Genomic DNA, 24,048 nt, shown 5'->3' on the forward strand with positions numbered 1-24,048 from the left:
TTTTTGGACAACACTAAAGTATGACTTATTTGACCAATTTTGATCATTTTTGGACGACATACTATACTATGACGTTTTTGACCAAGTTTGACCATTTTTGGACAGCATACTATACTACGACTTTTTTGACCATTTTTGGAGGACACTATTGTATGGCTTTTTTGACCAATTTTTTAATCATCTTTGGACGACATACTATAGTATGACGTTTTTGTCAAATTTTGGACCATCACTCTTTTTTTTAAAAAATGGTCAGATTTTCGACGAAATAGTGTAGTATGACATTGAGGTCGACGACATAGTATAGTATGACGTTTTTGTCAAATTTTGGACCATCACTCTTTTTTTTAAAAAATGGTCAGATTTTCGACGAAATAGTGTAGAATGACATTGAGGTCGACGACATAGTATAGTAAGACGTTTTGGTCACATTTTGGGCTAAAAAATAATTTCAAAAAAAATTACCGATTTTGGATGACATAGTATAGTATGACATTTTTGTCATATTTTGGACCAAATTTTTTTTTGAAAAAATGGTCAGATTTAGGACAAAATAGTGTAGTATGACATTGAGGTCGACGACATAGTATAGTATGATGACGTTTTGGTCACATTTTGGGCTAAAAAAAAAAGTCAACATTTTTTACTGATTTATGACGACATTGTATAGTATGACGTTTTTGTCAAATTTTGGACCAACATTCTTCTTTCAAAAAAATGGTCAGATTTCGGACGAAATAGTGTCGTATGACACTGAGGTCGAAGACATAGTATAATATGACGTTTTGGTCACATAATGGGCTAAAAAAAAAGTTTTTTTTTTCATTTTTCCGATTTTGGACGACATAGTATACTATGACACTTTTGACCAATTTTGACCACTTTTGGATGACATAAAATACTATGACTATGGTATTGTTCAGGACTAGATAAGACCACAACTCAACTAGCAATTCGGGAATTCTTTGGCTCAGTGGTCTATGACACTTGCTTTTGGGTGCCTGCCTCCCCCAGGGGACGCTGGTTTGAGTCCCACCCCAGACAGTAAAAAATACGTTTTTGGTGATTTTGAACGACATACTATACTATGATGTTTTTTACTATTTTTGTACGACACACTATTGTATGACCATTTTGACCAATTTTGATCATTTATGGACGACATACTATACGATAACGTTTTTGACCAATTTGGACCATTTTTGGACGACACACTATACTATGACGTTTTTGACCATTTTTGACCATTTTTGGACGACATACTATACTATGATGTTTTTGACCATTTTTGGAAAACACTAAAGTATGACTTATTTGACCAATTTTGACCATTTATGGACGACATACAATACTATGACGTTTTTGACCATTTTTGGACGACATACTATACTATGACGTTTTTGACCATTTTCGGACAACATACTATACTATGACGTTTTTGACCATTTTTGGACAACACTAAAGTATGACTTATTTGACCAATTTTGATCATTTGTGGACGACATACTATACTATGACGTTTTTGACCAAGTTTGACCATTTATGGACGGCATACTATACTATGACGTTTTTGACCATTTTTGGACAACACACTAAAGTATGACTTATTTGACCAATTATGATCATTTTTGGACGACATACTATACTATGACATTTTTGACCAATTTTGACCATTTTTGGACGACATACTATACTATGACGTTTTTGACCAATTTTGAAATTTTTTGGATGACATACTATACTATGACTTTTTTGACCATTTGTGGACGACATACATACTATGATGTTTTTGACCAATTTGGACCATTTTTGGACGACATACTATACTATGACGTCTTTGACCATTTTTGGACGACATACTTTACTATGACGTTTTTGACCATTTTTGGACAACACTAAAGTATGACTTATTTGACCAATTTTTATCATTTGTGGACGACATACTATACTATGACGTTTTTGACCAAGTTTGACCATTTATGGACGACATACTATACTATGACGTTTTTGACCAATTTGGACCATTTTTGAACGACATACTATACTATGACGTTTTTGAAAATTTTTGACCATTTTTGGAAAACACTAAAGTATGACTTATTTGACCAATTATGACCATTTTTGGACGACATACAATACTATGACGTTTTTGACCATTTTTGGACGACATACTATACTATGACGTTTTTGACCATTTTTGGACAACACTAAAGTATGACTTATTTGACCAATTTTGATCATTTTTGGACGACATACTATACTATGACGTTTTTGACCAAGTTTGACCATTTATGGACGACATACTATACTATGACGTTTTTGACCATTTTTGGACAACACTAAAGTATGACTTATTTGACCAATTTTGATCATTTTTGGACGACATACTATACTATGACGTTTTTGACCAAGTTTGACCATTTTTGGACAGCATACTATACTACGACTTTTTTGACCATTTTTGGAGGACACTATTGTATGGCTTTTTTGACCAATTTTTTAATCATCTTTGGACGACATACTATAGTATGACGTTTTTGTCAAATTTTGGACCATCACTCTTTTTTTTTAAAAATGGTCAGATTTTCGACGAAATAGTGTAGTATGACATTGAGGTCGACGACATAGTATAGTATGACGTTTTTGTCAAATTTTGGACCATCACTCTTTTTTTTAAAAAATGGTCAGATTTTCGACGAAATAGTGTAGAATGACATTGAGGTCGACGACATAGTATAGTAAGACGTTTTGGTCACATTTTGGGCTAAAAAATAATTTCAAAAAAAATTACCGATTTTGGATGACATAGTATAGTATGACATTTTTGTCATATTTTGGACCAAATTTTTTTTTGAAAAAATGGTCAGATTTAGGACAAAATAGTGTAGTATGACATTGAGGTCGACGACATAGTATAGTATGATGACGTTTTGGTCACATTTTGGGCTAAAAAAAAAAGTCAACATTTTTTACTGATTTTGGACGACATAGTATAGTATGACGTTTTTGTCAAATTTTGGACCAACATTCTTCTTTCAAAAAAATGGTCAGATTTCGGACGAAATAGTGTCGTATGACACTGAGGTCGAAGACATAGTATAATATGACGTTTTTGTCAAATTTTGGACCATCATTCTTCTTTCAAAAAAATGGTCAGATTTTGGACGAAATAGTGTCGTATGACACTGAGGTCGAAGACATAGTATAATATGACGTTTTGGTCACATAATGGGCTAAAAAAAAAGTTTTTTTTTTCATTTTTCCGATTTTGGACGACATAGTATACTATGACACTTTTGACCAATTTTGACCACTTTTGGATGACATAAAATACTATGACTATGGTATTGTTCAGGACTAGATAAAACCACAACTCAACTAGCAATTCGGGAATTCTTTGGCTCAGTGGTCTATGACACTTGCTTTTGGGTGCCTGCCTCCCCCAGGGGACGCTGGTTTGAGTCCCACCCCAGACAGTAAAAAATACGTTTTTGGTGATTTTGAACGACATACTATACTATGATGTTTTTTACTATTTTTGGACAGCATACAATACAATGATGTTTTTGTCAAATTTTGGACCAACATTCTTTTTTTTTTTAAATGGTCAGATTTTGGACGAAATAGTGTCGTATGACACTGAGGTCGAAGACATAGTATAGTATGACGTTTTGGTCACATTTTGGGCTAAAAAAAAAATATTTTTTTTTTACCAATTTTGGACGACAGTATAGTATGACATTTTTGTCAAATTTTGGACCACATTTTTTTTCAAAAAAATGGTCAGATTTTGGACAAAATTGTGTCTTATGACATTGAGGTCGATGACATAGTATAGTATGACGTTTTGGTCACATTTTGGGCAAAACATTTTTTTTTTTTTAAAAATTACAGATTTTGGACGACATAGTATAGTATGACATTTTTGTCAAATTTTGGACCAACATTCTTTTTTCAAAAAAATGGTCAGATTTTGGACGAAATAGTGTCGTATGACACTGAGGTCGAAGACATAGTATAGTATGACGTTTTGGTCACATTTTGGGCTAAAAAAACAATTTCAAAATGTTTTACTGATTTTTGACTTTTTTGTCAAATTTTGGACCAACATTCTTTTTTCAAAAAAATGGTCAGATTTTGGACGAAATAGTGTCGTATGACACTGAGGTCGAAGACGTAGTATAGTATGACGTTTTGGACGACATAGTATAGTATGACGTTTTTGTCAAATTTTGGACCATCACTCTTTTTTCAAAAAAATGGTCAGATTTCGGACGAAATAGTGTCGTATGACACTGAGGTCGACGACATAGTATAGTATGACGTTTTGGTCACATTTTGGGCTAAAAAAAACAAATTCAAAATGTTTTACTGATTTTGGACGACATAGTATAGTATGACTTTTTTGTCAAATTTTGGACCAACATTCTTTTTTCAAAAAAATGGTCAGATTTTGGACGAAATAGTGTTGTATGACACTGAGGTCGAAGACGTAGTATAGTATGACGTTTTGGACGACATAGTATAGTATGACGTTTTTGTCAAATTTTGGACCAACACTCTTTTTTCAAAAAAATTGTCAGATTTTGGACGAAATAGTATCGTATGACACTGAGGTCGAAGACATAGTATAATATGACGTTTTGGTCACATTTTGGGCTAAAAAACTTTTTTTTTTTTTATTTTACCAATTTTGGACGACAAAGTATACTATGACACTTTTGACCAATTTTGACCACTTTTGGATGACATAAAATACTATGACTATGGTATTGTTCAGGACTAGATAAAACCACTACTCAGCCAATAATTTGGGAATTCTTTGGCTCAGTGGTCTATGACACTTACTTTTGGGTGCCTGCCTCCCCCAGGGGACGCTGGTTCGAGTCCCACCCCAGACAGTAAAAAATAAGTTTTTGGTGATTTTGAACGACATACTATACTATGATGTTTTTTACTATTTTTGGACAGCATACAATACTATGATGTTTTTGTCAGATTTTGGACGAAATAGTGTCGTATGACACTGAGGTCGAAGACATAGTATAATATGACGTTTTGGTCACATCTTGGGCAAAAAAAAAAAATTCAAAAAAAATTACTGATTTTGGACGACATAGTATAGTATGACATTTTTGTCAAATTTTGGACCAACATTCTTTTTTCAAAAAAATTGTCAGATTTTGGACGAAATAGTGTCGTATGACACTGAGGTCGAAGACATAGTATAGTATGATGTTTTGGTCACATTTTGGGCTAAAAAACAATTTCAAATTTTTTTACTGATTTTGGACGACATAATCCAAAATCAGTAAAAAGTCAAATCATCATTTGACTTTTTTGTCAAATTTTGGACCAACATTCTTTTTTCAAAAAAATTGTCCGATTTTGGACGAAATAGTGTCGTATGACACTGAGGTGGAACAATAGTATAGTATGACGTTTTGGTCACATTTTGGGATAAAAAATAAATTTCACATCTTTTTACCGGTTTTGGACGACATAGTTTAGTATGACATTTTTTTCAAATTTTGGACCAAATTTTGTTTTTTTAAAAAATGGTCAGATTTTGGACAAAATAGTGTAGTATGACATTGAGGTCGACGACATAGTATAGTATGACGTTTTGGTCACATTTTGGGCAAAAAAAAAATGTTTTTTTTAAATTTTCCCATTTTGGACGACATAGTACACTATGACGGTTTTGACCAATTTTGACCATTTTTGGACGACATACTATAATATGACTTTTTGACCATTTTTGGACGACATACTATACTATAGCGTTTTTTTGTCAAATTTTGGACGACATAGTATAGTATGACTTTTTGTCAAATTTTGTACAACATACTATACTATGACGTTTTTGTCATAGTATCTGACGACATCAGACACTGCTTAATTACTGCTGTCTACTTGGCCCAGTGGTCTATTACATTGCCTTTTGGGTGACAGCCTCCCCCAGGGGACGCTGGCTGAATCCCAAAATTTGAACACATTATTTTTGTACTTTTTTGTCAAATTTTGGACAAATACTACATCAAATTCGGTTAGGGCTCCCCTCCCTTCCACAACTGCTCTCACTAGAGAACTGTACATCATATCATTGTTATTTCAACTACGTTTTTCTTAAAATCGACTCTTTTTGGAGGAAACACATTTCAATATATCGTCTTACTTATCCTATGTGTATCCTCATATCACTGTATACTGTCATATATATTGTATAGTCACCTGTGGATCAAGGATATATATATCAACAGATTCTTATATACCGAGCAAACAGCTAATGCAAACAACATAAAGGATAATTTAAACAAGAAAATATAGTATGTAGCGATACAAAGACTGTCATTAGATTCAAATATGATTTTTTTAAACTTGTAAATCTGACGTTGAAATGATGTTCGGAATCACAGGATTGTGGGGACAGAAAATGAGGTAGGACAGGGCAAGGGTGTCTGACCAGTGTAGGACGGGGCTCAGGGCCACATGCAATGGCAAACAAAAAAACTTGGGTAGGATTGCATCATCGCAGGGGATTTAGATTAAATAAAGACGGGGTCGGTTGTGATGCTGGTAAAGAGGAGTTCTTCAGCATGGATGGACTTACAGGTACTAATCTCCAGTACCATTTGCTGGGAGACTTGATGGTGGATGATGATTGGACAACAACAGGAGAGAGTGGGAAAGGCATTAGAGCAGCAGCAGTTTCACTCCAACAACTGAGTGTAATGGACAAAAACACTACTGCACATCTTTATACAAATACACATCATGAAGACGTTTATAGAGATTTTGACCTACTGAAATGCAACATCATGTGTGAGGACTGTATAATGGACTGGCTGGCGTACTGATTAAAGAGCACAAGGGTATATTGTTTGTAATTAAGGTTTGTACCAAACACAGACAGATCAGGTGTCCGACGAAGATTTCATTGCAATGTCAGATAAGTGGATAAGATAATACAGATTTACAGTTAAAATGTATTTGAAAAATATCCTTTAATGTGCCCGTGAAATATCAGTCATGATTGAACTCCTTATATCGAAGCATTATGGAAAGCTCTTTAAGATGAAAACTAATATACATGCAATAAAAGAGCTAAAACTCAAATTTCTCAAACTACAAACATAAACAGAACTCTCCAATGAGTCATGATTTGGCACCATTGTTGAGCACATTCACACACACACACACACACAAACACACACACATAAACACTCACACACACACACGCACACAGAAATGCAAAGAACTTAGTCATAAGACCACAGTTGAAAATCTTTCACACCATCCCAGAATAGACTAAATTTACTAAGATGGTCTTGTGCTTAACCATTAGTGTGTCTGTGTGTTGCGTGTGTGAAATTGTGTCTTCCTCTGTGAAAGGGCCTCTGTTGAAGTCGACAACACTGACAGAGACAGCGTGTGATGGAGCATGGAGCAAGAAAAGCAGCTGACTGACACAGAGCCCACATCATGCACATCACTCTCTGCAGCCTGTGACAAAGCCACAATATGTAAATGTGAATCAGTGTGGGACAGGACAGGGGACGGATATCAAGAACTGGTACTAAATAGGCATCGGTTCCTCATTGTTCAGCACGGAAACATTCAGCTTTTCCAAGCACTGTTAAACTGGACTATTGCCCATATCCCAGGATACAAACACCAGTGGGGAACTGATTTATTGAATTAAGTGTATCTACCTCAATTATGCTAAGTGGACGATATGCTCCCTTTCAGCTTGTTAGTATTATTAGACCAAAATAACTTTTATCTGGTGGTTAGTTGACTTCCACTCACATTATCTAGCTGTGTTACTCCAACTTTGAGAAATTTGATTTGTTACAATTTCAGTTGGACAAACAGGTCTTTTAAAAGTCCACTTTCTGATAACACAGAAACACAATTCTCTAGACTCTCTGTCTAACAGCATATAAACAGACAATCTTCTAAGTGCTGCTTGATATCGATGTTATGTTTATTCTAACTTTGCATGTTCTGATTCCCCACTGTCCCCTAATGATGACAAAGCTGTTGCCGGTTTTGTTTGTTCAACTGCATTTTGTCTCCTCTCAGGTCATCGTGGTGAACAAGGTCAAATCCAGGCTAACTAATATTTATTTTTTTCCATTTTATGACCTCTACCATCCTGTCCCTGTCGTAGAGCAGCAGACTGAAGCAGTGGCTGTGAGGAGGCAGCATGCTGAAACTTCTATAACTTCACAGTGAAATGAGATAAAGAGTACAGTTGGTAGCTCTGTGTTTGTCCCAATAGACTAACTTGTTATCCATAGATAACTTACATAACTACGAGGCCTACAGGATGACAACAGTGTCTCTATGTGTCACTGACTCTTTAGCTGCAGCTGACAATGTTCCCAAGTGCCCGTCTCTGTCTTTTTCCACTTTTCCACATTTCTGAATATCCTTCCTCACTTTTCTCCTCCCTCTCCCCCCCTCTTATATTGTCCCGTTCTCCTCCTCCTCTTGCCAACATTTCTCTGCAGCTGGTCTGACACTGAGCTCATCTGTTCCTCCGATTCACAAAGCGGCGTGTGCTGTGCGTTCATGTGACGTGCACATGTGACCTGTCTAACGTGGAGGTAAACAGACAAAGAAAGATAAACTAAACTATTAGGCCCAAAGTATATAGATAAACAGTTCTCAGATCAATACATGATCAATAAGATCAATACATGACTTCCTGCCTGATACTTGAGGCAGGAAGTGATGAGTTTATCCTAAAACAAAAGCAGGGTACAACCTGGACAGTTCGCCAGTCCATCACAGGACTCACATAGAGACAGACAGCCACTCACATCAGGGAAAACATGAAAACTCCACACACAAAGTCCCAGTACTAGCCATGTGCTTCACTGTGTGGCCCTTGACTTTGCATATTAGAGTCTTAAGCCAGGCTAGTTGTTGTAGTTTTAAAGACTTTAGAGTGGCATCAGTCTTCTTGATGTGTGCGAGTTTAGTGTTTGTGTTCTTACTTTGTGTGTTGCCGTGTTTGACTCCTGACAGGAAGCCTCTCTCAGCTTCTGCTCCTCCACGAGGATGTCCCGCAGGTGATCATTCACCTGAGGAGAGAGAGGAGAGAGAGAGCGAGATATGGGTTTCACATTCCACATTTTTTGTTTGACAATGAGAGGCTGAATGGGGAGTTTGTGGGAACAGGAGAAAGTCGAACAAGAGGCTCCTCACATCAAAGAAAAATGTTTCACCACTTCTGCCCATTAACTACTGCAGCATAATGTTACTGTAACCTAATATTGAAGCACTCAGCTGACTTCCAACCTGAGGGCAGTGTAAAAACAACTTAGTCTAAGAATAGTTTTCTTTCTTTCTTTACAAAGTCTCCTTTTCAAAAACACTCTTCTGCCTCCGAAAGTGTGATTTGGCCCTGAGGCCTTTCACTGGCACATCTGCCAATCATCCAAATTGGTCAAATTTTGGACAACATGCTATAGTATGACTTTTTGGTCAGATTTTGGACAACATTTTTTTTTCCTTTTTTTGGTTAAATTTTAGACATGCTATAGTATGACTTTATGGTCAAATTTTTGTCAAATTTTTTGGGGGATTTTTTTAAGGCCTGATTTTGGACGACACGCTATAGCATGACTTTTTGGTCACATTTTGGTAAAAAAAAATTGGGAATTTTTTAGGCCACATTTAGGACGACATGCTAAAGTATGACTTTATGGTCAAATTTTGGACAACATTTATTTTTTGACTTTTTTTGGTCAAATTTTGGACGACATGCTATAGTATGACTTTTTGGTCAAATTTTGGACGACATAGTAGACAGAGGACTTTAAACGTCTCATCAGCCAATCATCCGACATACACTGTTGAATCCTCAAGTGCGGCCTATATTCAACAAATTTTTTTTTCATTATCTGAGAGTAAAATGAACTCAACAAGCATCATATTCGGAAACACTAAAAACAAAACAAGATATCCTTACAGAGATTTAGCTACCCTCTACCGTCCGAGATCTTAAATCGAGCTTTGATTTTATTCATTCAATCCTGATTCAGTGGACCAAAACGTTGTCATCCCTTCAACATGATTGCACATACAAAGTTGCCAGTTCTCCATTTTAATAAATGCAGAACATTAAAACCCCCATTGAAACCTGCAGTGGAGGAACAGCACTGATAGCTTTTCAAGCAACCCGTGTGAGAAGAAAAAGTTGCCAGTGTACAAGGCCCACATTTGGCAGTCGATTCCGTGTCTGTACCTTGTTGATCCAGGTGGTGATTGCATCCTCAGTGTCATAAGGCAGCTCCGGAATGTGTCCGTCACTGTGCGATGGCTCAGCAGAGGAGAACCTGTTGATGCAGGACATCACCCTCTCCACACTCACCATCTCCACAGTGTACGCCATCATCAGCGTATCTATGAGCGCCAGATGGGAACTCTGTAGAAACAGACAGACAGAAAATATGAATTCAACTACAGATCCAGATTATCCTTGAACTATTTTCCCTTTTTTTTCATCCAGGCAACAATTCAAAAAGTATTGGATCAGGTGTACACGTCCTTTATAACACATTCTTCACCTTCACTGACATTAACATTACAACATAAATGGATGCTTTTTTTAATATTTGGATCAAACCATGATTCTGGGCAGACCATGGCCAAGTGGAAAGGAATCTTGGCTTGTAACTGGAAGGTTGCCAGTTTGAGTCCCTGCCAGGTCAAAGGGTAGTTATTCTATGTTCCTAATAAATGCTTTGTCAGGACCCTCAAAACAAGATGATAAATCATAAGAGGATATTCCTCATAAAATAATTTCATACAGTCAAAGGTTACATTAGTTTATATATTGTCTTTTAGTTGGCATATACTTATTGGGGTATTTTTTTTTTTTTTTAAATGCAAAATTGCTAAAACTGAGAAATATTCACCCATCTCCAACAACAACAATCTACATTGCAGCAATAACAATTTGACAACCTTCATTTCATAAATGTTACTCCTCTGTTTGAAATGCCTTTGGACGTCCACATATCCACCACTCTTTCATGCAAAACACATTTTAGTCAAAACGTGTGAGGAAACTACTCGATAAGTCAAATGACTGTGGAAATGTCCCTTGTGCACGGAACTGCTGAAAACTTTATAGGGGTACATAAAGTTTCTCAATCGCAGCGTTTTTTAATTATGATTTTTTTTTATTATTATTGGCGTCACACACTCGCTTTCCTTCCTTTGTGTAGAGCTGTTTGTTAACCTCACCAGGAGCTCAATGAGGATGCTGTGCATGTTTCTGCAAAGTAAGCAAAGATCTTTAATGCGCCGCACAAACCTTTGTTGGCTCACTGTGTAGTTTGCAGCACTCCCCTTTACTCAGTCTACAGCAAATCTATCATCAGTCTTGAAATAGACTTTGTTGGGTTGCTAGCGTGACAATAAAATGATCAGATTTATCGTTAAGTGAATCGAAATTAATGAATGACATTTTGTGATCACAATGTCCACTTTCTGTTTAATGCTGTTAAACATCTGTGCAACTACTCTTACATCGCAGTGCATAAAAACAGCGTTAGAATCGTTTACTTCATGTGTGTTTTCTTTCAATATCTACACAAAGCATGACATTTCCCTGGCCTTTCTAATCCCATTCCAGGCTCGTCAGACCAACAGACCTCCCCTTCCTTTTCCTGTCACACGACATGTCTACTTAAAAACACTTGTGCGCTGGGTCAACCTAAGTGAACAAACATGTGAAATCAGGTGTTCCATGGTCCAGAAGTGAGTGTGTACTGTTAAACACAGACTTCTCATTCATAACCACACAAAAAAAAAAACAAAAAAAAAACTGTTGGATTCTGTTACTGTGCTACAATTCTGGACTGGTCTAAACAGAGAAAAATCCCGCTGTTAGAATCAGTCTTCATGGAAAACCAAGGGTCACATGACCAATGCCACATCCAATTCACTGCTCCTAATGAATTGAAACACACAAAAAACACATAGAGAAAGCATTCAGAGAGTGCAGAGGCCCACAGAGTCAATACACTCAATACTATCTTACAGGTTTAACTACTGCTTTTAAATGTCACCAAAATCTGTCCTTTACTTTTAGAGTTACGCAATTCACACCAAAGATGAGATTAATGTGACCTTAATAACATGTTATTGAATTATAATTGTCCTATCAGGGTTTAAAGGTGCATTATGTAATAATCTAAAGCAACTGGCCATAAAATCCTCCTAATATGTCACAGAGACTCAGGAATAATGTTCATATAACAAACTGAACTCACCAACAACAACAGTACAGCCAAACTATTCACATTAAAAAAACATTTTGCAGACTGCAAATCATGTTTATGTTTTGAAATCCTGTTTTGGCATGTGGCGCCACCTACCGCCGTCTACCAATCATTGCAGTCAGTAGAGTCTCAGCTGCCGAGCAACCACGGGTTACCAGTTATGTCTGAGCTACAATAGCGAAGAAAACTAAACCTAATTTAGAATTTGAATGTAGTAAACAGTTACTACACTCAAATTCTAAATTAGGGTTGTGGTTTTGGCCACATTCTTACATATGGTGCCTTTAAGTAACAATTTATGTGTAATTTATTAATTTCAAATGAACCAATTAGTTCAGTAAATGATGGAAAAATATTATGTATACAACAATAAAAAAAACAAAAAATAAATAAATGACATTAATGATAATGTGAAAATTAGTGACAAATGTAAGCTAAAGACAGAATATTTAAGTTGTTTATGTTTGATTAATTACTTAAATCAAGGATCTGCATATTACTTATACATGACCAGAATCTAATCTTTACGTAAACTTATCTGCAGAATAATATATGGCGTTTAAGGTAATGTAATATTACACCTGTATTTAATCACAAGAGTAAACAGGATTGTTTGGACTGGTGTTTAAACACAAACTGTTATTGAAGCTTCTATGAAACAGAGTGTTTGACATTCTGAATTCCAGCCTCTTCAGGATATTGCCAGATATCTGACATTGCAAGCATTGTCCTTCAAAGTAAGAGTAACTGGACTTAAGAGAGGAATCTGTAATTTTCTCAAGAAGAATGTGACGGAGCGAGCACATACTGCAAACCCACTTTGAGAACCACTGAAATAGATGGCATTACTTATTGTTATCTGTTAGGAAATGTACGACTAAGGCTGAAGATATAGGACAAGAACAGTAATGAAGGTTAGTACTACATGTATAAAACCCATTTAAAACCACGTTTATACACATTTTTTGATCAGTGGGATTGTTAAATCGGCAGTCACCCCCATGTCAAAACGGGGATTTTTATCAACAATCTGGGTGACCACAATAATTAATAATCATTATCATTAAGCTTCCTTTTTACAACCTGAGACTGCATACAATGCAATTTTATTGCATCGTCCAGATCAACTAAGAGAGCAATACTGAAAGAGGGACTGCATTATAAGATTTTGTATCGGTTTCAACCTCTTCTTCTTCCCTGAAGAAGAGGTTTTGAAAAAATCTTCAAAAAGTTCTTGTAGATCCAGACAAATTACTGTAGATTCTTATCCCATAACTGACAAACCTCCAGCCTAATGGATCTAGCTCACAAACTGGTCCAGACTGATCTCTCCATGACCTATTCGTTATCTCTATAGCCACAGGCCTCCACCAGGGCATCTGCTAACTATGCAGGACAGTGACGAACATGTGAGTCTGTTTCTTTGACAATCGGAAATAAACACTGTTTTCATGCAGTGTGACAGTTTCATTACCAATGTGTCATTTTAAATGTGCATCTGCCTGTGTAGACGTACGGCGTCCACACGTCATGTACAAACGGGCGTGAGCCTAAGAAACAAGAAGACTACTGTGGATGTGGAGCCGTTGCTAGAGACTACTCCACTATTGTTGACACTACAGCATGGGCTTAAGAGCCATGTACCATCTATTATCCCTGACTAGAAACCTCTGATGTGCGTGTGAGAGACGTAAAAGCACTCATGGTTAAATTCATGCCTTATAAGGCCGTGGAAAGGGCAGACATTGGTTATAAAGACCAATAAGGTGGAGCAGTACACTCGTGTACAATGACAGAAGCATCAGTGTTTGTTCTTGCGGCTGTGTGTCAGTGAGAGAGAGAGAAGGGATCAAAGGCATCTATAGAAATTTATAGAAAAGTCCAACACACCTGAGCAAACAGATAATAAAAAACTTGATGTCAACATGATGGGATTTTCTATGACAATGACAACTTTAGAAATCAGTGCAGCCAATTGTTATTTTTAGTATATCTTTGGCTGATTTAATTTTTTTAATTTTTAATTTTTTTTAAATCTGACAAAATAACAACAAATGACACATAAAATTATTAATCTGTCGCTCCAATGTTCACTTAGTCAAATGAAGTTTCTGAAAATAAAAATGTGCGTAAAGTAATGTAAACTAGAAAAGCACTCGGGGAGCGCAGACCTCTGCCAAGGCAGCTCAGTGCCTACAAAATAACGTCTATGGATCACGCCTAAAATTTAATCACTTGTTCCTGGTCCCATTGCGGACATTTCCTCCAAATTTCATCCAAATCTGTCGGTGACTTCTTCGAGTTACATTGCTAACAGACAGACAGACAAACAAAATCCGGCGAAAAACATATACCTCCTTAGCGGAGGTCAATAAGTGATAATTGACCTGCATCATTCTGGACAACACAAGTGTGACTTCATGTTTGCTCCTTTGAGCTGACAATTTCATATTGCCTCTCACTTGCTTTGTGTCTGCACAGAGCTGAGTGCGAAGAAAGAAGCATTAATGCAACATTACAGGGGGTCCAACTGCCAAAAAACACCCCCCAAAAAGGAAGAAGAATGGCAGTGAAACAGACGCCCAGGTTGTGCGTATGCTGCGACTGAAGGACAACTCTTTAGAGGTACTGTAGATGTGTGTGCACGTGTGTGTTTGCAGAAAGGGTTAAAGAGGGTGTGGCAGGAGGTGAAGGAGGCTCTCATTAGTGCACCAGACGTGCTTTGACTCTCACTGTGAGACCCCACCCTCCACAGTGCTGCAGTGGTGCACATCACGTCTCCACTCCTCTCCTCAGCTCTCTATACAATCTGCTCTTCTCCTCCCCGGGCTTTCCCCCCTCTCTTTCCAGATGGCCATATTGAAGGAGGTCCCTTTCCACTCCTCCACTCCTTCTCTGGCATGCACATGTCATCATGCCCGCCAAAAAGGCAATAGCTCAGCCGTCTTCCTCTCCGCTACACTCCAACCACCCTCCCACACGCATACACTGCATGACAACTTTTCTCCCCTGTTCCTGTTTTTCATATTCCTGTCCTCTTTTGCTCTACTTTCCTGGATCCTTTGTGTAATAACATGCAACATAGCAGCCTTCTAAACTAAATACAGTCTTCTTGTCCCCCCCCCCCCTTTTTCCTCTCTGTTGGTATTTACTCTTTGACAGACTGCCACGCTCCTCCTCATCCCTGACATGAGTTTCTCTTCTGTTTGGAAAAATCGTGAGGTCATGATTTTTTTTTCCTGCACTCACAGTACCATGATGAAGAAAGCCGGTCCTTCATGGCTAAAACGATCCTGCCGACTCGACAAATACACGCAGTAATCTCATACATTAGACAACCCAATAAAGCCTTTAGGCTCCATACGTTATAACACTAAATCATCTGGTCTACACGTTCAGTTTCACAGGTGTGAAAGGACAAGAGATCACTGAGTGCTTGCACCGTCACTCCCACCCTCATGACATCCCCGATCGATAAATGATGAAGTGAGCACAGGCTACTGTAAACACACACGTGACCTTGAATGGGCGGCTTTGAATTATTCCCTGAAGATTTGGAAAGAAAGAAAAGAGCACAAACAGGGGGGGGGAATAAAACGCAGCTCCAATGTAATGTAATATGCTTTGGATTCAGTTAAATATTCAGGAGATGACAATTTTCTGTTCTCATTCAATCTACAAAGAGTTTGAACAAGAAAGAGGGAGAGGCAGCAGAGGAAAAAAGGCTAAAAAAGACCAAGACTGGGAGAGAGAAGAAAAGCAGACCATAAAACAGAAGGGAAAAAAAAAGACACAGAGGGAGAGTGTATGTGTGTGCAGGGGAGAGGGGTGTGTGTGTGTGTGTGTGTGTGTGTGTGTGTGTGTGTGTGTACATGCACTGCAATGCAGACACCTTTTGGCGTCAGCAGAAGTGCCAGTCTGCAGCCATGTGTGTGCTTCCCAGGAACAAAAAAAAAAAGAAAGACTGCTGTTTAAAGCTCTTCTCACGTCCAGGAAAAGGCGACAGTGTTAAAGTGCTGTAACAATGAGCCAATGATAATGTCCTTGTTTTGTTCAATATATTATAATAATATATAACAAGACTTCTTATCGACAGCCTCACCGTGTTCTTCCATCCAGATCAAATGCTGACATGCTGCGAGAATATTTTTGCTAGTGTGAGGTAATGACACGACCATCTAATGACACACAGACCAAACGGTGAGTAATGGTTGCTATAGGAAACCTGTCATTAGTGGTTGTTTTTCCTCTCAAGAGAGCAGAACTTTGAGGGCGGTCCAACAGTGTGACACATGGAGCTGTACATTCAAACCATCGCATAACACAAACTTCCCCCCAGAGGAGAAACAACGCAGAAAGTAACATGAAAACTTAGCTTATAATCAAGCAAAAAAATCTGAGGCGTGTGGATACGCTGCTTTTAGGCCACACTTTTGAGTTTTAGATTGTTTGCTGCTTAAATTATGTAATCTGAAGCTGTCATTTTGAGCACCGGAACAGTTATTAATAATAATAATAATAATAATAATAATAATCCTTAGTTGTAGCCGTGGTTCATGTGCGTATGTGCGGACACGTGTTGCACATGAACAGACTGAGATCTAAATATACTCATCCCACTTCACACATCCATCCTGTCGCCTTGGTTACTACTATGTACGTATGAGAATGTCTGCATTTAGTTGAATTGGAAAAATCTGGTCCACGCTCACTCACCATGTTTATAGATGTGCTGGTCAGGTCTCTCTCTGTGACCAGTCGGTCCTGGTCAGTGACGTACAGGCCTTTCTGGGCCAGGGCTTGGATGACAGCGTTGTGTCCCAGCAAAGGTTTGACAGCATCGCTGCGGAGGATGAGGCTTCCCGCTCGGCAGTAGAGCTCTGCAGACTGGAGCAGGCAGGCCACCGGAGGCTTCAGGTGCTCCTGGTTGTACTGGTCCCTGTAGAAAGGCTCGGCCAGCTCATCTGGTACTGCGTCTGACATGAAAGACAGACACAACGTAAGAGTTTCATCCTTCTGCACTCAAGCCACATTGCTGGCAAAGACTGAATGAAGCGACGGGTGTTATTGTTTCTCTATTTTAACTCGTTCTGTTTTGTTTGTGCTGTGGCTTCCCACCACTCCAGCCACAACATGTGCTCAAAGAACTGTTGCCCATACAAAATATACACGTATAAAGACAACACACTGGGATGTTACAGTAGCTAGCTAACCGCTAGGAAGTATGTATTTAGGAGCTAAAGAAGATTTTTCAGTTATGGTAATGCATAATGCATGTCAGCCACACTCTACACTGTAAAAAATAAAACTTTCAAGGCAACTTGCTGCAATCAATTTTTGATGTGCCCTTTTGAAACAAAAGATCTTAAGATTTTGAAAAAGTTCCATCAACTAATATTATTTTGTTAGACAAACTTGTAAGCTAGAGTTGTGCCAACTCAAAATTCAACATTTTATTTTTTAATAAATGTTTTACATTATCTGAACAAGATTAGTTAGCCAAGCCGTTTGAAAAGAGAATTTTGAGTTGGCACAACTATAGTATTAGTTGTGCCAACTCAAAATTAGTTGATGGAACTTTTAAAAAAAACCTCAAGATCTTTTGTTGGGCTGTAAACTCAAAAATTGATTGCATCAAGTTGCCTTGACATTTTGAGTTTTCGTTTTTTTTACAGTATAGCTACGCTAATGCTAATAGAAAATGAAAACATTTGCGTTGTGCCTAATGAGGTTGCACAGTGTTTGTATTATGTTAGCCCTACGCTAATGCTACTCATAGCCTCGCTAGCTTACCTTACCGAAACATGTTTCGCCAAGTTAGCCGCAAAGTAGTAGCATGCTAATGCTAAATAAATATGTGCTTGCGTATTGGTGAATGGACACCGACTTCGTCGTTTCAGTATAACACCTTGTTCTGCGGTGAACCGTGTGAAAATGTATCACCCACTGAGAGGACAGTGTCTTCACTCCCACCTCCCCACTCCAGACAGGCAGCTGCTGCTGCTGATGAGCCGCTGCCTGCCTGGTGCAGCGAAAGTGCAGCGTGATAAAATCAGAGTTAAATTAGAAAATCCTCCTAGAAAATTAAAATTCTTCCTAAAAAATTTGAAAATCAAGGATGCACACCATCGGGCCATGCTCAACCCATATCCAAAGTCTTAGGGCATTGTATTTGTCACCTCTTTAGGACCTTGTCTGGCATAAGACCAGTAGTCCTCATGGAGTCCAAAACCTAATCCTTGTCCTAATGAGGCAGAACCTCAATTGTGAGTAACTGGTTAAGTTTAGGGCTAAGATTTTAAATTGTGGTTATGGTTAAGGTTAGAGATAATGCTTTGATCCACTTTTAAAAAACTGCATGCTTAAGCATGAGTGTGTATTCCTGGTCTGTGTGGTTATTTCCTCTCGACTCACCTCTGAATCACACCGAGGGAAACAAAGGACACTAAAGATATCTGTCTTAAAGGGACAGCTCTTTTTTTTTCTAGCCCATGTTGCAGAAACAAAAACAGTTCACCAAAACAACACAATAAAATCGAAAAATATGTAGAGAAAAAATCTATTAAACGTGATTTTCAGTGGCAAAAGTTGAAGCAGCAGCTGCTCTCAAAGTCTACACTAAAGGACTAAAGGAAAAACATGGGCAGGATTGCGTTTAAACTGGAACAATACTTCTTCAGATGATCTTTAAGCTTCATGGTAATACAACGTTTTCTAAGAAAAAAAATGAAAAGAATTGAGTGCATGTTGTTCTGGAGTTCACAAAAATCTGCCTCATCAAGAAAAAAAAAGCCTCTCCTTTGTGTTGGCCATCAAAGAGGAAACAGACAGGAAGTAGCTGCCACAGGAAGTCCAGGCATGGACAAGACTGCTCCCCTGGAGACCCCAGGATCACAGCTCAGCATAGTTACACAAACTCACAGTAAGCAGCACTTATCTCTGCTGTTTAGTGCTCTTTTTGTAATAGCAAATTCACTTATTCATCTACACTCTTAGAAATAAGGGTTCCAAAAGGGTCCTTCTACAAGGGCTAAGGTTCTACCTGGAACCATTTGCTTCTAAAAAACCATTTCCCGAAGAAAGTGTTTTTCAAGGGTTCTTGGTAACACTAATGGTTCCAGTAAGAACCATTTTGATCCAGAGAACCCTTTAAAACCCCTTTCCTGAATAAAGGGTTTTAAAAGGGTTCTTGGTGGAACCATCCAAAAGGAGGACAACCTGAAGAACCTTATATGCTTCTACTTAGCACCTTTATTTCTATGTATGTTCCAGATTTCAATAAGAATAACTTATTGATTTTATACTAGCAGATAGGGATGGACAATATATAACTTTGGATATCGTCGTATCACGTTATGGCATCTGAGATAAGGTTGTTTCAGCGCTGATAATGAGGCGTTTAATCAATACATAAAATGTACAATACATCGAGATAATAGTTTTGGCCCAGCCTTGCAATTTTAGCTGTGGCCTCAATGCTGTTAGAATGTCACAAAGGTTCTATTTGAAATCTATCACCACAGATGCAAATTAGCGCTGGTGTAATTATGTTTAAATGCACATTGTCACGGTAAAAACAAAACATTATTCAGGGTTCAGTGTCTTGCTTACAATAGAGGTTAGGGAGTCGAACCGCCAACCCTACAATCATTCCTCTGCTCTAAATGACTTTGGTGAAAAGATAACTTGAAATTGATGATTATTCTCTAATTTAATCTATTAGTTTTCAAATAAAATGGGGAAAATGTTGAAACAAACTTTGCTCCCAAAGGTTTTGTTTTGTCCACAAAGCAAAGGATCAAAACTGCACATTTAAAAAGCTGGAATGGGAGAATTAGTTTTTTATTTGATCATAAACCAACTCAAAGCAATGTGCTCTGACATTCATTTCACAACCAGGCACACACACACAACACACACACACACAGTCGACATCTTTAAAAGCTTATTTTTCAAAACCCCCATTTCCACATCCTTATAGCCGTAAATGGCTGCTCCCATGCATTCACGTTTTAGGGTCAGTAGATCCATCTCTGTAAAGTTTCTGTTGATGTCAAAGTTGCCACATCTGAGCAGCACCAGATTCAAACAACAACTCATCACTCAGAACTAGGCCAAACACGACTCAGAGGATCAGTCATGAACTGGGCCACAGTTCTGTTCGGTGCCAGGGAGCTGAAACTGTGTCAGGACAGAACAACACAAGCGTATACTAACCAGACTGAGTCTGGCTCGGTCACATTTTCCACTATTTGAATTGGATCAAGCGTAAGCTTAAAGAAAAAGAGGCGAGTGCAGCTTTAATTGACTCACACTGCTGGATCAATGGCTTTGAAACAAGGTCTTCCTCTTTTGATCTCTCTCTCTTTCTTTCTAGGTTTGTCTGCCTGTGATGCTCACTCACTCCGGGCAGAGTGCAGTACAGTGTGTACAGCAGGAGCAGCTGTTAAAAGCATTTATTAGAAGTTGGAGTAAACCTCTGGGTTCAGTGCAGCGCTTGGAATTACTTAGTCTTTATGAGACGAGGCTGCCACAGCTGCCTCCAGACTACAGTGACAGGAGGAGACATGTCTGGAAGACATAGGCTACAGAACCTATGCAGTTAAAAAGAAAAACTAGTGATCCAGAAAGGACTTTTCTCTGCTCTATGAACCATACACAGATTCTACGTTAGAGAGGAAAATCTTGTGTAGTTTATTAATCCAGACAGAAACTTGATCTGCTTTTAATCTGAAGGATAATTGATCCTTTTTTAATGTATACTCAACAAAAATATAAACACCCAAACTTGAAATGATGAACAAAAATAGAATGTCATGACATTTGTTTATGGAATGATTTGTTTTGCTCAAACCCAGCAGTCCAGTAGTCACTTGGCCACTCCTATTGACTACAATCTCAGATTGAGTATTTCAACTCACGAGAGTCATGCAGCATGGCAGAGTGGTGGTCAACATGCGTGACCAGTACACAGACACTACTTATGGTCTGGTCAATAAAAGGGCACACCAAAATGTGGACTTTTGTCACTTGTCAATATGCTACAGATGTCACAAATCATGAGGGAGCGTCCCACGATCAACAACCTGGTGATGTCCATGCGTCGCCTGTGTATCACTCTGCGTGAGGCTAATAGTGGACACACACGTTATTGAAGTTTGTGAACTTGGATCATCGACCCCCATTGTGTTCTTCCTGCCGTTACTCCAGTACTTTTGTTTTGAAATTGATCCTAATGCTCGCAAATTAAAGCCACTTTATTGATAAAGTTGTACTGTTATTTTTGGATAGTTACTCTGTTTTGTCACATAACAATAACTACAAGTTTTTCTTTATGTGTTTATATTTTTGTTGAGTGTATATATATATACATATCAGTATTGGAATCAGTTATCGGCCCAAGCACTCCTGATATATTGGCATATCGGATATCAGCAAAAAGTCCAATATCATGCATCCCCATCAATTTTGACCAAGGTCTAAAAAGGTTCCTTATTTAAATATGTCTGATGGGTTTTTGCAACCTGAGAGACATTTTCCATCCAGTACAAATTGAACTTAATGAACCTATACCACACAGCTTCATTGTCACATGACATACAGTATAATCAGGTGATAATAAATACACCATGGCCTAACTTGTAGAGGAATAATAACTCATTGATTCAAATGTGATTTCTGGTTTTCTTTATTTCTTTGCGACAGTAAACTGCATTGTGGGCAAAACAAGAAGTTTGAGGATGTCGTTATTTGTGGAGTCTAAGAAATGTCAGTCGACCAATGACATTTCAGAGACTGTTAACCCCCCCCAAAACAACAAATTGACTAACTGTAATGAGACCAAGACAGAGAGCTGTGGTCTTGGATTGTGGAGAATCACAGTTGATTAGTGTATAGTTACTTGATGTCACAGAATCATTATTAACATATCATTAACAGAGATATGACTCCACAGACTGGGACACAGAAGTCTATGTTTTATTAGCTCTTAAAGAGGATTTTCCTTGAACTGCTGCTTTATCGTGATTACTATTAATAAAAGAGGAACACTTAAGTGAGTAAGTAGTTTATTGGAGTCAGATCTTAGGTCTCTCGTGTTTGTCAACAAGGACGTCCAACACGACATTGTGATAAAAAGCACACTCGATAAGTTGATCATTGCGAAATTACATTAGCATTATCAGGATAATCGTGAATGGGAAAATTGTTAATGTCTCTACTTAGAAATGCTGTCTACCTCGCCAAAATACAGATGGACTGGTTTATTTTGAAGTACCAAAAAGAGGCAGTCTACAGTTCCTCTTTACTGTGATACACTTTAAGTTTGGTCTTTTACCATGTTGTTGTTAATTGTGTTGTACTTTTGAAAAATGAGAGGCGTATACGTTGCTTTTTTTTGGATAAATGATGGCAAGTTTTAAAGGTGCATTAGGTAATAAATCTAAAGCAACTGGCCATAAAATCCTCCTAATATGTCACAGAGACTCAGGAATAATGTTCATGTAACAAACTGAACTCACCAACAACAACAATTAAAAAAAATATTTTGCAGACTGCAAATCATGTTTATGTTTTGAAATCATGTTTTGGAACTCGACCTACCGCCGTCTACCAATCATTGCAGTCAGTAGAGTCTCAGCTGCCGAGCAACCACGGGTTGCCAGTTACTTCAGAAATCGAAACCTAAAAGACCTTGGTATTTTGAATTTGAATGTAGTAACCGTTTTTGGCCACATTCTTACATATGGCGCCTTTAACAAACTCCTCCCCCCTTGCCCCCAAGGATGTTCGGAAACTAGGGTGGCCTGGATGCGTACGAGAAAGGACGTCGTTCTTCGACAGTACGCGGACACAGAAATCTTCCGCTGCTGTAGCTACACGGTGATGCAAGATGGCCGCCCCCGTAACGCAAGGCCCTCGCCTACAGTGTGTACGAAGTTATTTTTTTAGTGTTTTTTTAGCTTTTAAAGTATTATAGACTGCAAAACTCACACACATTTTACAAATATATTATTGATTGTAACATTAAGTTTGTTGTCTCATTTTGTGAGTTTAATGTAAATAAATTTATATAAGGTGTTGCGATGGGCTATATTTGCTTTTAAATTGGAAAATGTTCACTTGTCTTGTTATTTGTGTTGTGCCGGTTTGGACAAAAACAATTAATATAGTTTTTATATAGAATGATCATAATGATGTATAGGGTGCCCATGACCTACCCGAGCCGAAAGCCTTGGCCACCAGCCAGGTCAGGCTGCAGGAGATCTTGGCTCTGGTGAAGTCATAGTGGTCGAAGCTCTTGATGGCAGGAACGATGAAGGTCTGTCTCATGCCTCTGTCCTCTGCCGCATGATCTCCCATCTTTCCTGAGTCAGGATCCCCGCTACACACTGCGGCTCAGGCGCAAGTCAGCCCGAGCAACTCCTCCTGACTGCGGATGTCATCCCGTCCACAGGAATCCGAAGCAGAAAAAAAAAAAAAATCTCCACTCGTCCTGGAAAAAAACAAAACAAGAAACACCTCCAACCAAACCCTGAAAACTTTGATTTGTGGCTTTAAATGTGTCTCCTCGGCTACATGAGCACCATCCTCGTCAGTTTGACGTCCTTATGGCTCAGTGATGTCCTCACGGCGCAGTTTAGAAACGGGGCTTTCTGAAGATTTCCTCCATTCCATGACATTCTCAGAATCCTCCTCCTCCTCCTGATCGACAGCACGGAGCAGCAGCTGTGTGTCAGAGGAG

At 38.3% G+C, this 24,048-nt stretch overlaps 1 protein-coding gene across 1 annotated transcript in view; it reads right to left on the reverse strand.

Moving 5' to 3' along the window:
• The window catches only part of camsap2b (calmodulin regulated spectrin-associated protein family, member 2b), a gene marked incomplete at its 5' end in the record, with an annotated part of 37,944 nt that extends 14,278 nt beyond the window's left edge, over positions 1-23,666 (reverse strand). Inside the window, 5 exons of the mRNA XM_083890425.1 lie at positions 6,614-6,646; positions 9,009-9,095; positions 10,262-10,441; positions 17,022-17,281; positions 23,525-23,666. Coding sequence (XP_083746551.1) covers positions 6,614-6,646; positions 9,009-9,095; positions 10,262-10,441; positions 17,022-17,281; positions 23,525-23,666 — 702 coding nt within the window. The remainder of the gene's footprint in view (positions 1-6,613; positions 6,647-9,008; positions 9,096-10,261; positions 10,442-17,021; positions 17,282-23,524) is intronic.
• Between the last annotated feature and the right edge of the window lie 382 nt (positions 23,667-24,048).

The sequence above is a fragment of the Microchirus variegatus genome (assembly GCF_963457635.1).
Source record: "Microchirus variegatus genome assembly, chromosome: 5".
Classification (NCBI taxonomy): Eukaryota; Metazoa; Chordata; class Actinopteri; order Pleuronectiformes; family Soleidae; genus Microchirus; species Microchirus variegatus.